The 17555-nt window shown below is 56.5% G+C and overlaps 2 protein-coding genes across 2 annotated transcripts in view; one reads left to right on the top strand and one right to left on the bottom strand.

Annotated features, from left to right (window-relative positions):
- Positions 1 to 4: 4 nt before the first annotated feature.
- Positions 5 to 8589, bottom strand: SAE1 (SUMO1 activating enzyme subunit 1; the record flags this gene model as incomplete). The annotated part of the gene is made up of 7 exons (XM_032677473.1): positions 8433 to 8589; positions 7945 to 8375; positions 6096 to 6207; positions 4537 to 4710; positions 3637 to 3779; positions 3458 to 3557; positions 5 to 37 (listed from the first exon to the last, which is right to left on the bottom strand). Coding segments are annotated over exons 2-7 (663 nt in total), but the record flags the coding sequence as incomplete, so codon positions are not given.
- Positions 8590 to 9285: 696 nt separating this feature from the next.
- Positions 9286 to 17555, top strand: part of ZC3H4 (zinc finger CCCH-type containing 4) — a 28574-nt gene continuing 20304 nt past the window's right edge. Inside the window, 2 exon segments of the mRNA XM_032677472.1 lie at positions 9286 to 9530; positions 16478 to 16691. Coding sequence (XP_032533363.1) covers positions 9388 to 9530; positions 16478 to 16691 — 357 coding nt within the window. The 5' untranslated portion in view covers positions 9286 to 9387.

Below are 17555 nucleotides of genomic sequence, written 5' to 3'. Positions count from 1 at the left end.
CGGCCAGAGCTTCCCGCAGGGAACAGAATTCCAGGCGCTGGGAACGACAACATTGGGAAAACGGGGGGGTGAGGGAGGGAGGGAGGGAGGGGGAGGGAGAGGGATCGGCCCCGGAATCCCCGGGAATTTGGGAATGTCGGGATCGGGAAGGGCGGATGAGAGACCGACTGAGTCCAGGGAGGGAAGCTGGGATTTGGGAGTTTGGGAATTTGGGAGTTGGGAGTTTGGGAGTTGGGAGTTTGGGAATTTGGGAGTTGGGAGTTGGGAATTTGGGAGTTTGGGATTTGGGAGTTTGGGATTTGGGAGTTTGGGAATTTGGGAGAGGTGGCTGCAAAGCCTGGAGGTGACGAGGGAAGGATTGGGAATTCTCCACGTCCACGGGGACAGGGAGTCGGGAATTCTCCTGCTTCCAAAGGGACAGGGAGCTGGGAATTCTCCTGCTTCCAAAGGGACAGGGAGCTGGGAATTCTCCCAATCCAAAGGGACAGGGAGCTGGGAATTCTCCTGCTTCCAAAGGAACAGGGAGCTGGGAATTCTCCCAATCCACAGGAACAGGGAATCAGGAATTCTCCCAATCCACAGGAACAGGGAGCTGGGAATTCTCCCAATCCACAGGGACAGGGAGCTGGGAATTCTCCCAATCCACAGGGACAGGGAGCTGGGAATTCTCCCAATCCACAGGAACAGGGAGCTGGGAATTCTCCCAATCCACAGGGACAGGGAGTTGGGAATTCTCCCAGTCCAGAGGGACCCAGCCCGTCCCTCCCGGGCTCTGGAATCCCAAACTCGCCTCCGGAGGAATTCCCGGTGGATCCGATGCCGGGATCCGACACCTGCTGCCCTCGGCATCCAGGGAATTCCCGGGGCCATTCCGGGGCCATTCCCGGCCGGAATGCGCGGGCTCAGCGCGTTCCCCTCGTCCCAAAGGCCCGGGGGGGAGAGGGGGGGGTTTCCGCTCTGCCTCGGGAATTCCAGCCGGGAATTCCAGCGGCTTTTTAAGGGCCCTGTCCGGATTTCCGGGGCCATATCCCAGCTTTTAGGGGCCATATCCCAGCTTTTAGGGGTCTATCCCAGTTTTTAGGGGTCTATCCCAGTTTTTAGGGGTCTATCCCAGTTTTTAGGGGTCTATCCCAGTTTTTAGGGCTCTATCCCAGTTTTTAAGGGTCTATCCCAGTTTTTAAGGGTCTATCCCAGTTTTTAGGGGTCTATCCCAGTTTTTAGGGGTCTATCCCAGTTTTTAGGGGTCTATCCCAGTTTTTAGGGGTCTATCCCAGTTTTTAGGGATCTATCCCAGTTTTTAAGGGTCTATCCCAGTTTTTAGGGGTCTATCCCGGTTTTTAGGGGTCTATCCCAGTTTTTAAAGATCTATCTCAATTTTTAAGGGTCTATCCCAGTTTTCAGGGGTCTATCCCAGTTTTTAGGGGTCTATCCCAGTTTTTAGGGGTCTATCCCAGTTTTTAGGGGTCTATCCCAGATTTTAGGGATCTATCCCCATTTTTAGGGGTCTATCCCAGTTTTTAGGGGCCTATCCCAATTTTTAGGGGTCTATCTCAGTTTTCAGGCTCTATCCTTATTTTTAGGGCTGTATCCCCATTTTCAGGGGTCTATCCCAGTTTTTAGGGGTCTATCCCAGTTTTTAAGGGTCTATCCCAGTTTTTAGGGGTCTATCCCAGTTTTTAGGGCTCTATCCCAGTTTTCAAGGGTCTATCCCAGTTTTCAAGGGTCTATCCCAGTTTTTAGGGGTCTATCCCAGTTTTCAAGGGTCTATCCCAGTTTTCAAGGGTCTATCCCAGTTTTTAGGGGTCTATCCCAGTTTTTAGGGGTCTATCCCAGTTTTTAGGGGTCTATCCCAGTTTTTAGGAGTCTATCCCAGTTTTTAAAGGTCTATCCCAGTTTTTAAAGGTCTATCCCAGTTTTTAGGGGTCTATCCCAGTTTTTAGGGGTCTATCCCAGTTTTTAGGGGTCTATCCCAGTTTTTAGGGGTCTATCCCAGTTTTTAGAGATCTATCCCAATTTTCAAGGGTCTATCCCAGTTTTTAGGGGTCTATCCCAGTTTTTAGGGGTCTATCCCAGTTTTTAGGGGTCTATCCCAGTTTTTAGGGGTCTATCCCAGTTTTTAGGGGTCTATCCCAGTTTTTAGGGGTCTATCCCAGTTTTTAGGGGTCTATCCCAGTTTTTAAGGGTCTATCCCAGTTTTTAGGGGTCTATCCCAGTTTTTAAGGGTCTATCCCAGTTTTTAGGGGTCTATCCCAGTTTTTAGGGCTCTATCCCAGTTTTTAGGGGTCTATCCCAGTTTTTAGGGGTCTATCCCAGTTTTTAGAGATCTATCCCAATTTTCAAGGGTCTATCCCAGTTTTTAGGGATCTATCCCAGTTTTTAAGGGTCTATCCCAGTTTTTAAAGATCTATCTCAATTTTTAAGGGTCTATCCCAGTTTTCAGGGGTCTATCCCAGTTTTCAGGGGTCTATCCCAGTTTTTAGGGGTCTATCCCGGTTTTTAGGGGTCTATCCCAGATTTTAGGGATCTATCCCCATTTTTAGGGGTCTATCCCAGTTTTTAGGGGCCTATCCCAATTTTTAGGGGTCTATCTCAGTTTTCAGGCTCTATCCTTATTTTTAGGGCTGTATCCCCATTTTCAGGGGTCTATCCCAGTTTTTAGGGGTCTATCCCAGTTTTTAGGGGTCTATCCCAGTTTTTAGGGCTCTATCCCAGTTTTCAAGGGTCTATCCCAGTTTTCAAGGGTCTATCCCAGTTTTTAGGGGTCTATCCCAGTTTTTAGGGGTCTATCCCAGTTTTCAAGGGTCTATCCCAGTTTTCAAGGGTCTATCCCAGTTTTTAGGGGTCTATCCCAGTTTTTAGGGGTCTATCCCAGTTTTTAGGGGTCTATCCCAGTTTTTAGGAGTCTATCCCAGTTTTTAAAGGTCTATCCCAGTTTTTAAAGGTCTATCCCAGTTTTTAGGGGTCTATCCCAGTTTTTAGGGGTCTATCCCAGTTTTTAGGGGTCTATCCCAGTTTTTAGGGGTCTATCCCAGTTTTTAGAGATCTATCCCAATTTTCAAGGGTCTATCCCAGTTTTTAGGGGTCTATCCCAGTTTTTAAAGGTCTATCCCAGTTTTCAGGTCCTATCCTCAGTTTTAGGGGTGTATTCCCATTTTTAGGGGTCTCTCCCAATTTTTAAAGGGTTTCTCCCAATTTTAAAGGCTCTATCCCAGTTTTTAGAGACCTATCCCAGTTTTTAGGGGTCTATCCCAATTTCCAAGGATCCATCCCAATTTTTAAAGCCCTATCCCAGTTTTTAAGGGCCTATCCTGTTTTTTAACGATTCGATCCCAGTTTTTAAAGCTCTATCCCTGTTTTCAGAGCCCACCCCCCCATTTTCCGTGCCCACCCCCCCATTTCCAGGTGCCCATATCCCATTTTTCCCCCCCAATCCCATGGGAATCTCCCCCCCCCTCACCTTTTTGACCATGGTGGTCTCGGGGGGCTCCAGCCGGGCCCGTTTGGCCTCGGGTCCATCCTCCAGCCCCGAGCTGCCTTTGGCCACCTTGGGCTTCTCCCTGGGCAAAACAGGGCCCAGCTCTGGGAATGTGGCCCCAAATCCCGGGATTCCGGGCTGGGATTCCCCCCCAGACTCACTCCACGAACTCGTGGTGGCCCAGGTCGGCGAACATGAAGCCGTGGTAGCCGAAAACGTCCCCGGTGAAGAACTTGACCCCGTTCTTGTGGCAGATCTGGTTGATCCTCACCATGGATTCCCGGGAGCAGCACGTCAGGCACACCTGGAAAACGGGAATTCCGCGGGTTATCCCCTCAGAACCCCCCCAAATCCCGCTGGGATCCACCCATCCTGCACCGAACTGGGACAATCCTGCCCCAAAATGGGACAATCCTGGCCCCAAACTGGGACAATCCTGCCCCAAACTGGGACAATCCCGCCCCAAACTGGTCCAGTCCCCCCCCAAACTGGGCCAGTCCCACCCCAAACTGGGCCAGTCCCACCCCAAACTGGGACAATCTCACCCCAAACTGGGACAATCTCACCCCAAACTGGTTCAATCCCCCCCCCAAACTGGTCCAGTCCCCCCCAAACTGGGTCAATCCCACCCCTAACTGGTCCAATCCCCCCCCAAACTGGTCCAATCTCACCCCAAACTGGTTCAACCCCTCCCCAAACCGGGCCAGCCCCCCCCCAAACTGGTCCAGCCCCCTCCCAAACTGGGACAGTCTCACCCCAAACTGGGACAGTCTCACCCCAAACTGGGACAGTCTCACCCCAAACTGGGACAATCCCGCCCCAAACTGGTCCAGCCCCCCCCCAAACTGGTCCAATCCCCCCCCAAACTGGTCCAATCCCGCCCCAAACTGGTCCAATCCCGCCCCAAACTGGTCCAATCCCCCCCCAAACTGGTCCAGCCCCCCCCCCAAACTGGTCCAGTCCCCCCCAAACTGGTCCAGCCCCCCCCAAACTGGTCCAGCCCCCCCCCCAAACTGGTCCAGTCCCCCCCAAACTGGTCCCCCCCCCAGCAGGGTCCGTACCGCGTCGAACTGGGTGAAGAATTCCTGGGGTTTGGAATCCACGCTCTCGGGATCAGCCCTGACCTCCACCATGGGGTTGAGGCTCTGGGCCCGTTCCAGGGATGCCTCGGCACGATTCCGACCCTGAGAGCCCGCCGGGATCAGGAACTGGGAACCACAGTCATCCTGGGAAACCTGGAATTCCACAATGGGATCAGGAACTGGGAACCACTGTCCTCGGGGGAAACCTGGGATGGGACACAGGGATGGGAATTCCACAATGGGATCAGGAACTGGGATCAGGAACTGGGAACCACTGTCATCCTGGGAAACCTGGAATTCCAGAATGGGATCAGGAACTGGGATCAGGAACTGGGAACAACTGTCCTCAGGGGAAACCTGGAATGGGACACAGGGATGGGAATTCCACAATGGGATCAGAACTGGGAACCACTGTCCTCAGGGGAAACCTGGAATTCCACAATGGGATCAGGAACTGGGAACCACTGTCCTCGGGGGACACCTGGAATTCCACAATGGGATCAGGAACTGGGAACCACTGTCCTCAGGGGACACCTGGAATGGGACACAGGGATGGGAATTCCACAATGGGATCAGGAACTGGGCACCAGTGTCCTCCTGGGACACCCGGGATGGGACCCAGGGACGAGCTTGTGCCCAGGTGTGTCCCCTCACACATGTGTGCTCCAGGGGTGCCCAGATGCCCCCCAGGTGTGCCCAGGTGTGTCTGTGCCCCCCCCCCAGGTGTGCCCAGGTGTGTCTGTGCCCCCCAGGTGTGTCTGTGCCCCCCCAGGTGTGTCTGTGCCCCCCCAGGCGCCCCCCCAGATGCCCCCCGCTCACCTGGCGATGGTCGAGCAGGGTGAGCCCCCTGACCCCGGCCAGGATGAGGGTGTGCCCAGGTGTGCCCAGGTGTGTCTGTGCCCCCCCAGGTGTGTCTGTGCCCCCCCAGGTGTGTCTGTGCTCCCCCAGGTGTGTCTGTGCCCCCCCAGGTGTGTCTGTGCCCCCCCAGGTGCCCCCCCAGATGCCCCCCGCTCACCTGGCGATGGTCGAGCAGGGTGAGCCCCCTGACCCCGGTCAGGATGAGGGTGTGCCCAGGTGTGTCTGTGCCCCCCCCCCAGGTGTGCCCAGGTGTGTCTGTGCTCCCCCAGGTGTGTCTGTGCCCCCCCAGGTGCCCCCCCAGGTGTGCCCCCCGCTCACCTGGCGATGGTCGAGCAGGGTGAGCCCCCTGACCCCGGCCAGGATGAGGGTGTGCCCAGGTGTGCCCAGGTGTGTCTGTACCCCCCCAGGTGTGTCTGTGCCCCCCCAGGTGTGTCTGTGCCCCCCCAGGTGTGTCTGTGCCCCCCAGGTGCCCCCCCAGGTGTGCCCCCCGCTCACCTGGCGATGGTCGAGCAGGGTGAGCCCCCTGACCCCGGCCAGGATGAGGGTGTGCCCAGGTGTACCCAGGTGTGTCTGTGCCCCCCCCCGGTGTGTCTGTGCCCCCCCAGGTGTGTCTGTACCCCCCCAGGTGTGTCTGTGCTCCCCCAGGTGTGTCTGTGCCCCCCCAGATGCCCCCCGCTCACCTGGCGATGGTCGAGCAGGGTGAGCCCCCTGACCCCGGCCAGGATGAGGTTTTTGGCCACCTCAGCCCCCAGCCCCCGCAGCCCCACCAGCAGCACCCGCGACGCCCGTAACCTGCGGGAATCCCGGGAAAAGGTGGGAAAGGCGGGAAAACACCTCGGGAACGACACCCCCCCCCCCCAGAGGAGCTCCCCCGGCTCCTATAGAGACCCTCCAGACCCCTATAGGGACCCCCGAGCTCCTGTACAGCCCCCCCAATCCCTATAGGGCCCCCCCACCATGGGCACACCCCAAACCCCTATAGGGTCCCCCCACCCCTACAGAATACCCCAGGACCCCACAGGAACCCTCCAGACCCACAGAGGATCCCCCCAGCTCCTATAGGATGCCCCAGGACCCTACAGGGACCCTCCAGACCCCTAGAGCCCCCCCCCGAGCTCCTGTACAGCCCCCCCAAATCCCTATAGGGCCCTCCCCCCATGGGCACACCCCAAACCCCTATAGGGTCCCCCCAGCTCCTACAGGTTGTCCCAGGACCCTACAGGGACCCACAGACCCCTATAGGCCCCCCCTGAGCTCCTGTACAGCCCCCCCCCAAACCCCTATAGGGCTCCCCCCCTCCTATGGGCACACCCCAAACCCCTATAGGGTTCCCCCAGCTCCTATAAAATACCCCAGAACCCTACAGGAACTCTCCAGATCTCTAGAGGATCCCCCCAGCTCCTATAGGATGTCCCAAGACTCTATAGGAACCCTCCAGACCCCTATATGCCCCCCCCCAGCTCCTATAGATCCTCCCCAAATCCCTATAGGGCTCCCCTCCCTCCTATAGGCACACCCCAAAGCCCTATAGGATCCCCCCAGCTCCTATAGGATGCCCCAGGACCCTATAGGAACCCTCCAGACCCCTAGAGAATCCCCCCCAGACTCCTAAAGATCCTTCCCAAATCCCTGAAGGGCTCCACCAGCTGCTATAAGGACTCTCCAGATCCCTATAGGGACTCCCTCAAGCTCCTATAGATCCTCCCCAAACCCCTATAGGGTCCCCCCAATTCCTACAGGATGTCCCAAAACTCTACAGGAACCCTCCAGACTCCTATAGGGTCCCCCCCAAGCTCCTATAGGAACCCTCCAGACCCCTATAGGGTCCCCCTCAAGCTCCTATAGATCCTCCCCCAATCCCTACAGGGCTCCCCTCCCTCCTGTGGGCACACCCCAAACCCCTACAGGGTCCCCCCAGCTCCTATAGGATGCCTCAGGACCCTACAGGAATCCTCCAGACCCCTATAGGGTCCCCTCAGCTCCTATAGGATACCCCAGGACCCTACAGGAACCCTCCAGACTCCTAAAGGGTCCTCCCAAACTCCTATAGATCCTCCCCAAATCCCTAAAGGAGTCCACCAGCTCCTATAAAGACCCTCCAGACCCCTATAGGGACTCCCTCAAGCTCCTATAGATCCTCCCCAAACCCCTATAGGGTCCCCTACAGGAACCCTCCAGACCCCTATAGGATCCCTCCAGCTCCTATAGAATACCCCAGAACCCCACAGGAACCCTCCAGACCCCTATAGGGTCCCCCCACCTCCTATAGGATGCCCCAGGACCCCATAGGAACCCTCCAGACCCCTATAGGGACTCCCTCAAGCTCCTATAGATCCTCCCCAAAATCCCTACAGGGTCCCCCCAGCTCCTATAAGGCCCCCCCAGGCCCCCATAGAGCCCCCTCCCAGCTACTACACAGCCCCTCTAGGACCCCACAGGGCCCCTCCCAGACCCCCATAGAACCCTCCTCCCACGACCCCTACAGAGCCCCCCCCAGCCCCCTACAGAGCCCCCCCCATGCCCACGGACCTTTTCTGGGCCTCGAGCCCCCAGAGGCGGATCTGCCGGTCGTACTGAGCCGCCTCCTCCTCGCTGATGCCGCCGGGGCCGGACTCGTCCTTCTCCACCATCGCCGCGGCCCCTCGGACCCCTTGAAGTCCCTCAGAGCCTTCGCGCTCCCTCAAAGGCCCTCGCGAACCCTCCTCGAGGTCGCTCAGACCCCCGAGAGCCCCTCACGATCCCTCGAACCCTTCGAAGCGGCCCCTCAAATCTCCTCACAGCCCCTTAAGGTCTCTCAGACCCCTCAAAGCCCCTCAGATCCCCCACAAAGCCCCTCAGGACCCGTTAAGGTCCCTCAGACCCCTCACGACCCCCCGAAGCCCCTCAGGCCCCGTTAAGGCCCCTCAGACCCCTCACGACCCCCCGAAACCCCTCAGGACCCGTTAAGGTCCCTCAGACCCCTCAAAGCCCCTCAGGACCCCCCGAAGCCCCTCAGGCCCCGTTAAGGTCCCTCAGACCCCCCTCAAAGCCCCTCAGGACCCGTTAAGGTCCCTCAGACACCCCCCCAAAGCCCCTCACGACCCCCCAAAGCCCCTCAGGCCCCGTTAAGGCCCCTCAGACCCCTCAGGACCCCCCGAAGCCCCTCACGACCCCTCAGCCGCCCCGTGGCGCCCCCTGGCGGCCCGCGCAAACCGCCGCGCGGCTCCCGCCGCCGCTCCGCCTCCCCACGGCCGGCGGGGGAAGGGGGGGGAAGGCCCCGAACCCAGCCCGGGCCCCCGCGACCCCTCACGAGAAAACGACCCCCATCTTTTCCTTTTCCCGCCGTTTCGCCCCGGTGAGAGCACACGAGGCCGCGGCGAGGGGCTTTGGGCGCCTCCCCCGTGCGCGGGGTGGCACAGCCCGCGTCGGTATCCCCCCCTCCCCGCGCGCTCAGATGGACTCGTCCATCAGGGCTCTGTGGGCGTTCCCGCCACCGCCGTCACCTTCGGGGAACTTCGTCAATCTCCGGCAACTTTCGGAAACATTCGGGGAGCGCCTTCGTAAACATTCGGAGGCCTCCATAAACAGTCGGAGGCCTCCGTAAACAGCCGGAGGCCTTCGGAAACATTGGGAAACGTTGGGAAACGTTGTCTGAGCTTTGGGGAACTCGGGAAACGTTCGGAGAGATTTGGGAGCGCTTCGGAAACGCTCGCAGGGCTCTGGGAGCGCTTCGGGACCGCTCGGGGCCCTTCGGAAACGTTCGCAAGCGTTCGGCGATTTCCGCCTCGCCGTTCGGGTGTTTCCGGCAGAGTTCGGGTGTTTCCGGCGGCGCTCGGGTGTTTCCGGCGGGCGCCGGGGCGCTGCCTCAGGGCGGGCGCCATTTTGTGTGTCCGCCCGCGGAGCGCGGGGCGCGGGCGGAGGAGCCGCCGGGCCGAGCCCCCCGCGCCGTTCAGTGACTGTGCCCCCCGTTCTCCACCCCCCCGCCCGTTGCCCATGGCCGTGGAGAGCCCGAGTGTCCCCCCCGCCGCCGCCGCCTCCCCCCCCAGCCCGCACTGCACCCCCCCTTCTCCGTCCTGCCACGGCAGCTGCAGCCTCCCCCGGCCGCCGCCGCCGCTCCAGCACGGCCCGGACGAAAGGTCCAGTAACCGCCTCTCCCGAGCGGCCGCTCTCTGTGTGCCTGGGGGTCGGTCCGGCGCGCCGGACCAGGTTTGGGGAGGGGGCGGCGGGGGGGGGGGGTTGGGGAAGGGGAAAAAGGGGGAGGTGGGGGGGGAAAGGGGGGAATGGGGCGCGGGGGGTGAGGAGGAGGAAGGTGAGGAAAGGCCTGAGGGGGGTCGGAGGAGGAGGAGGAGGAGGAAAGGCCTGAGAGGGAATGTGGGGGGGGTCTGAGGAGGAAGGGCCTGAGGGGGATTGGGGAGGGGAGATTGGAGGAGGAGGAAGGTGAGGAAGGGCCTGAGAGGGGTCTGAGGAGGAGGAAGGTGAGGAAGGGCCTGAGGGGGGTCTGAGGAGGAGGAGGAGGAAGGGCCTTGACAGGGAATGGGGGGGGTCTGAGGAGGAAGGGCCTGAGGGGGATTGGGGAGGGGGGATTGGAGGAGGAGGAAGGTGAGGAAGAGTCTGAGGGGGGTCGGAGGAGGAGGAGGAGGAAGGACCTGAGGGGAGTCTGAGGGGGAGGAAGGTGAGGAAGGGCCTGAGGGGGGTCTGAGGAGGAGGAGGAGGAAGGGCCTTGACGGGGAATGGGGGGAGTCTGAGGAGGAAAGGCCTGAGAGGGAATAGGGGGGGGTCTGAGGAGGAAAGGCCTGAGAGGGATTGGGGAGGGAGGATTGGAGGAGGAGGAAGGTGAGGAAGGGCCTGAGGGGGGTCTGAGGAGGAGGAAGGGGAGGAAGGGTCAGAAGGGGGGTCTGAGAAGGAGGAGGAAGGGCCTGAGAGGGATTTGGGGTGGGGGGATGTGAGGACGAGGAAGAGGAGGAGGAAGGGCTTGGGGGGGGCGGCTCTGAGGAGGAGGAAGGTGAGGAAGGGGTTGAGGGGGATTTGGGGGGGCTCTGGGGAGGAGGAAGAGGAAGAAGGTGAGGAGCAGTCGGAGGGGGGGGCCTGAGGAGGAGGAGGAAGGTGAGGAAGGGTCAGAGGGGGATTTTGGGAGGGGTGAGGAGGAGGAGGAAGGTGAGGAAGGGTCAGAGGAGGATTTGGCGTGGGGAAGGCTCTGAGGAGGAGGAAGGTGAGGAAGGACTTGAGAGGAGTTTGAGGAGGAAGAGGAAGGTGAGGAAGGGCCTGAGGGGGATTTGAGGGGGATCTTGAGGAGGAGGAGGAAGGAGGGGTAACCCAGGGTGAGGAGGGGGCTCAGGGGCCCTGAGGAGGAGGAAGGTGAGGAAGGGCCCGAGGGGGATTTGGGGGGATCCTGAGGAGGAGAAGGAATATGAGGAAGGACTTGAGGGGCCTCTGAGGAGGAGGAAGAAGATGAGGAAGGACTTGAGGCAGATTTGGAGGGGGAATCCTGAGGAGGAGGAGGAGGAGGAGGAAGGAGGAGTGACCCACTGTGAGGAGGGGGCTCAGAGGTCCTGAAGAGGAGGAGGAGGAAGGTGAGGAAGGTTCCAAAGGGGATTTGGGGAGGGGTCCTGAGGAGGAAGAGGATGAGGAAGGAGGGGGGACCCAGTGTGAGGAGGGGGCTCAGGAGTCCTGAGGAGGAGGAGGAAGGTGAGGAAGGGCCCGAGGGGGATTTGGGGGGGGTCTGAGGAGGAGGAGGAAGGTGAGGAAGGGCCCGAGGGGGATTTGGGGAGGGGGTTCAGGGGCTCGAGGGGGGGCCCGTTGTGGGGGGAGGGCCGGGGGGGCCCTGAGGAGGAGGAGGAGGAGGAGGAAGGGGGGACCCATTTTGGGGGGGTGGGTCGGGTTGTGCAGGCCCTGGGAGGGGATTTGGGGGATTTTGGGGAGGGGGGGTCAGGACTGAGGGGCTGGAGGAGCTGAGGGGGGGTCTGGGGGCTTTTGGGGGGGTTTAGACCCTGCTTTGGGGGGGGTTAGCTCCTTTTTGGGGGCATTTAGCTCTTTTTTGGGGGGTTTAGCTCCTTTTTGGGGGGATTTAGCTCCTTTTTGGAGTGTTTAGCTCCTTTTGGGAGGTTTAGCTCCTTTTTGGGGGGTTTAGATCCTTTTTTGGGGGGGTTTAGATCCTTTTTTGGGGGGGTTTAGCTCCTTTTTTGGGGGATTAGCTCTTTTTTGGGGGATTTAGCTCCTTTTTGGGAGTGTTTAGCTCCTTTTTTGGGGGAGTTTAGCCCCTTTTTGGAGTGTTTAGCTCCTTTTTTGGGGGGTTAGCTCCTTTTTGGAGTGTTTAGCTCCTTTTTGGGGGGTTTAGCTCCTCTTTGGGGGGGTTTAGCTCCTTTTTGGGGGGTTTAGCTCCTCTTTGGGGGGGTTTAGCTCCTTTTTGGAGGGTTTAGCCCCTCTTTGGGGGGGGGAACTCCTTTTCTGGGGGGGTTTAGCTGCTGGGGGGGCTTTAGACCCTCTTTTGGGGCAATTTAGCTGCTTTTTGGGAGAATTTAGCTCTTTTTTGGGGGGACCTTTAGCTGAGGGGGGGGTTTAGTTCCCCTTTTTGGGGGGGTTTAGCTCCTCTTTTTGGAGGGTTTAGCTCCTTTTTGGGGGGGTTCAGCTGCTTTTGGGGGGCTTTAGACCCTCTTTTGGGGCAATTTAGCTGCTTTTTGGGGGGTTTAGCTTCTTTTTGGGGGGGTTTAGCTCCTCTTTTTGGGTATTTGTGTCCTTAATAATCCCTTAAATGCCATTATTCCCTCAGTAAAATCCCATTTCTCTCCTTAAATCCCCCCCAAAGTGGGATCAGGAAGTTTGGGGGTCCCTGGGGGGGGGTTTTGGGGTGTCACAGGTTCCCCCCCAGTGCTCAAAATGCTCAAAACCACCAATATCTGCCCAAAAACATCCCCTTTTCCCTGTTTTTCTGACCCTTCCCCCCCAGAACTTGGAACCCTTTCCCATATTCCCATTTTTTTCCCTGTAGTTGAAACCAAATAGTGGGAAAAAGGCAGGAGGAAAAGGGAAATCCAGGGAGGTTTTGGGGCTATTCCTGAGGAAAAAAGTCAATCCAGGGAGGTTTTGGGGATATTTTTGATAAAAAAGAGGAAAATCCAGGGAGGTTTTGGGGATATTTTTGATAAAAAAAAGAAAATTCAGGGGGGGTTGGGGGATATTTTTGATAAAAAAGGTCAATCCAGGAAGGTTTTTGGGGGTTTTCCTTAAAGAAAGGTAAATCCAGGGAGGGTTTTGGGGTTATTTTTGATAAAAAAGGGGAAATCCAGGAAGGTTTTGGGGTTATTCCTGATAAAAAAAAGAAAATTCAGGGAGATATTTGGGGGTATTTTTGATAAAAAAGGTCAATCCAGGGAGGTTTTTGGGGGGTTTTCCTTAAACAAAAAAAGGTCAATCCAGGGAGGTTTGGGGGATATTTTTGATATTCAGGGAGGTTTTGAGGGTTATTCCTTAAAAAAAAGGTAAATCCAGAAAGGTTTTTGGGGGTTTTCCATTAAAAAAAAAAAAAAAGGAAAAATCCAGGGAGGTTTTTGGGGATATTTCTGATAAAAAAAAGGGAAATTCAGGGAGGTTTTGGGGGATATTTTTGATAAAAAAGGTCAATCCAGGAAGGTTTTTGGGGGTTTTCCTTAAAAACAGGTCAATCCGGGGAAGTTCTTGGGGTTTATCCCTGGAAAACTGAGGCGAATCCCGGGAATTTTGGGGCCCCCTGGGCAGGTGTGTGGTGGGAAACGGGTGGGAACTGAAGGAATTTGGGGTCGTTAAATGTCATTTTTTTCCACCTTTTCCCCCCTCTCCCGTCCCCTGCCCCTAATTCCCGAGGTGTTCTCCGTGTAAATCCCACGTAAATCCCACGTGAATTCCGTGTAAACTCCGTGTAACCAGTGAGTTGATCCCCGTGTGTCCAAACCAAGCAGAATTCCCCCCCAAAAAAAAACCCCAAAAAACCCAAAAAAAGTCACAAAAGCACACAATTTTCATCCCTTTCCCCCCCAAAAAAGTAACATTTCCCTGGAATTCCATCCCAGGTTTTTCTTGGAAAGCGGAACGACGAAAAAAAAAGTGGAAAAGTTGGTGGAAATCACTGGAAAAAGTGTGAAAACCACAAAAAAAACCCCCCCAAAGCCCCGGTGGTGAAAAGCACCTCAGTGCCCCCCACACGTCCCTTCTCCCGCCCTTTCCCGGCCGTTCCCGAGGATTCCCAAGGATTTCCCGCCCCCTGCACACGATCCCGGTGGGAATAACGACACAATTCCGGCCTTTTCCCCCTTCCCTGGCGGAATTCTTGGAATTTTGGGGGGGTTTTGGCCTCCCCCCCCCCCACGTTTTCCTTTGTTTTGTCCCCCCCCGTTTAAGCACAAATCCGGGGTTTGTCCCTTTTATTCCCGAAAAAAAAACCTGGAAAAGCCGAGCCTGGGTGTGGGAAGCATTGATTGGAGAGGCCAATTTTGGGAGTTGGTTATTCCCACTGGGATTTTCCCACCAATGGAGCCCCGGGAGCCCCTGGGAGCCCTTTGCCCTGCGGGTTTTTCCCTCCTGTTCTCACCCCACAATTCCCAAACTTGGGGGGTTTTCCTCCCCAGGAATTTGGGGGCTCCGCAGGAGTTGGGGAAGCCACCAGGAATTTGGGGTCTCAGAGGGAATTCAGGAAGTCCCCGGGAATTTAGGGTGTCTCCAGGAATTTGGGGTCTCACCAGGAATTTGGGAAGTCACCGGGAATTTGGGAAGTCAGCAGGAATTTAGGGTATCTCCAGGAATTTGGGGTATCCTCAGGAATTTGGGATCTCATCAGGAATTTGGGATCTCACAAGAAATTTGGGATCTCAGAGGGAATTTAGGAAGTCACCAGGAATTTTGGGTATCTCCAGGAATTTGGGGTCTCACCAGGAATTCAGGAAATCACCAGGAATTTGGGATCTCCCCAGGAATTTGGGGTCTCATCAGGAATTTGGGATCTCACCAGGAATTTGGGGTCTCACCAGGAATTTGGGAAACCACCAGGAATTTGGGATCTCACCAGGAATTTGGGGTCTCAGGGGGAATTTAGGAAGTCACCAGGAATTTAGGGTATCTCCAGGAATTTGGGGTCTCACCAGGAATTTGAGAAGTCCCCAGGAATTTGGGAAATTACCAGGAATTTGGGAAGTCCCCAGGAATTTGGGGTCTCATCAGGAATTTGGGGTCTCATCAGGAATTTGGGATCTCAGAGGGAATTTAGGAAGTCAGCAGGAATTTAGGGTATCTCCAGGAATTTGGGGTCTCACCAGGAATTTGGGAAACCCCCAGGAATTTGGGATCTCACCAGGAATTTGGGGTCTCATCAGGAATTTGGGATCTCACAAGAAATTTGGGATCTCAGAGGGAATTTAGGAAGTCGGCAGGAATTTAGGGTATCTCCAGGAATTTGGGGTCTCCCCAGGAATTTGGGAAGCCAGCAGGAATTTGGGATCTCCCCAGGAATTTGGGATCTCAGAGGGAATTTCAGAAGTCCCCAGGAATTTGGGAAGTCCCCAGGAATTTGGGAAGCCACCAGGAATTTAGGGTCTTACCAGGAATTTGGGATCTCACAAGGAATTTGGGGTCTCACCAGGAATTTAGGGTATCCCCAGGAATTTGGGGTCTCAGCAGGAATTCCCTGGGAATTTGGGATCTCCCCAGGAGTTTTGGAAGCCCCCAGGAGTTGGGGGTCTCACCAGGAATTTGGGAAGCCACTGGGAATTTGGGATCTCACCAGGAATTTGGGAAGTCCCCAGGAATTTAGGGTATCCCCAGGAATTTGGGGTCTCAGCAGGAATTCCCTGGGAATTTGGGGTCTCACCAGGAATTCGGGAAGCCAGCAGGAATTTGGGATCTCACCAGGAATTTAGGAAGTTCCCAGGAATTTGGGATCTCAGCAGGAATTTGGGGTCTCATCAGGAATTTGGGGTCTCACCAGGAATTCCCTGGGAATTTGGGATCTGCCCAGGAGTTTTAGAAGTCACCAGGAATTTGGGATCTCAGAGGGAATTCAGGAAGTTACCAGCAATTTGGGGTCTTACAAGGAATTTGGGGTCTCACCAGGAATTCACTGGGAATTTGGGATCTCACCAGGAATTTGGGGTCTCACCAGGAATTTGGGAAGCCACCAGAAATTTGGGATCTCAGCAGAAATTTACTGGGAATTTGGGATCTCCCCAGGAATTTGGGATCTCCCCAGGAGCTGGGGGTCTGACCGGGAATTTGGGATCTCCCCAGGAGTTTGGGATCTCACCAGGAATTCAGGAAGCCATTAGGAATTTGGGAAGTCCCCAGGAATTTGGGATCTCACCAGGAGTTTGGGGTCTCCCCAGGAGTTTTGGAAGCCCCCGGGAGTTCGGGATCTCCCCAGGAATTTGGGATCTCAAGAGGGAATTTGGGGTCTTGCCAGGAATTCACTGGGAATTTGGGATCTCACAAGGAATTTGGGATCTTACGAGGAATTTGGGAAGTCACCAGGAATTCAGGAAATTACCAGGAATTTGGGATCTCACCAGGAATACAGTGGGAATTTGGGAGATCACCAAGAATTTTGGAAGCCCCCAGGAATTTGGGATCTCCCCAGGAATGTGGGAACTCCCCAGGAATGTGGGATCTCCCCAGGAGTTTGGGATCTCCCCGGGAGTTCGGGATCTCCCCAGGAATTTGGGATCTCCCCAGGAATGTGGGATCTCCCCAGGAGTTTGGGATCTCCCCAGGAGTTTGGGATCTCCCCAGGAATTTGGGATCTCCCCAGGAATTTGGGATCTCCCCGGGAGTTGGGGATCTCCTCAGGAGTTGGGGATCTCCCCAGGAATTTGGGATCTCCCCAGGAATTTGGGATCTCCTCAGGAGTTGGGGATCTCCCCAGGAGTTTGGGATCTCCCCAGGAATTTGGGATCTCCCCAGGAGTTCAGGATCTCCCCAGGAGTTTGGGATCTCCCCAGGAATTCGGGAACTCTCCGGGAATTCGGGAACTCTCCGGGAATTCGGGAGCGAGGCCGTTTCCTCCCCCTTTATTTTCCCCCCAAAGGTTCAACATTCCCGTTTTTTTTTTTGTTTTCCCCTTTTCCAGGGAGGATGGGGAGCTGGAGGAGGGGGAGCTGGAGGACGATGGGGGGGAGGAGGATCATTCCCAATCCCAATCCCAGGAAAAGGGGAGGAGGGAGAAGGGGGAGAAGCACCACAGCGACTCGGACGAGGAGAAATCCCACCGCAGGATGAAGCGGAAGCGGCGGAAGGAGAAGGAGAAACGGAGATCCAAGAAAAAACGCAAATCCAAGCACAAGGTGGGACCTTTTCCAGGAGGGAATCCCTCCTGGGAGCTTCTTTTCCGGGAGTTGAGGCTCTTCCCCCTGAGATTCCTGGGAATTCTGCTCCTCCGGGGAGCGGAAATGGGGAAAATCCCGGGTTTTGGGGGGGAAAAGGGGATTTTCCTTTGGGAATTCCGACAAGGGGGGGGGGGGGAATACAGTTCCTCCACTTCCGGGAGTCACCGGGAATACTGGGAATGCTGGGAATGGGAATACAGCCCCCCCTGCTCCAGGAATACTGGGAATACTGGGAATGGGAATACAGCCCCCCCTGCTCCAGGAGTACTGGGAATACTGGGAATGGGGATACAGCCCCCCCTGCTCCAGGAGTACTGGGAATACTGGGAATGGGAATACAGCCCCCTCTACTCCAGGAGTCACTGGGAATACTGGGAATACTGGGAATGGGAATACAGCCCCCCCCACTTCTGGGAGTCACCGGGAATACTGGGAATACCAGGAATGGGAATACAGCCCCCCCAGCTACAGGAGTCACTGGGAATACTGGGAATGGGAATACAGCCCCCCCTGCACTGGGAGTCACTGGGAATGCTGGGAATGGGAATACAGCTCCCCCTGTACTCCATGAGTACTGGGGATACTGGGAATGCTGGGAATGGGAATACAGCCTCCTCCTGCTCTGGGAGTCACTGGGAATACTGGGAATGCTGGGAGTGGGAATACAGCCCCCCCAGCTCCGGGAGTCACTGGGAATGGGAATACAGCCCCTCCTACTCTGGGAGTCACTGGGAATACTGGGAATGGGAATACAACCCCCCAGCTACAGGAGTTACTGGGAATGGGAATACAGCCCCCTGTACTCCGGGAGTCACTGGGAAT

The sequence above is a fragment of the Chiroxiphia lanceolata genome, unplaced genomic scaffold (genome assembly GCF_009829145.1).
Source record: "Chiroxiphia lanceolata isolate bChiLan1 unplaced genomic scaffold, bChiLan1.pri scaffold_61_arrow_ctg1, whole genome shotgun sequence".
Lineage (NCBI taxonomy): Eukaryota > Metazoa > Chordata > Aves > Passeriformes > Pipridae > Chiroxiphia > Chiroxiphia lanceolata.
Note: the sequence above shows the minus strand (reverse complement) of the source record. Positions and strands in the feature narration are given on the sequence as shown.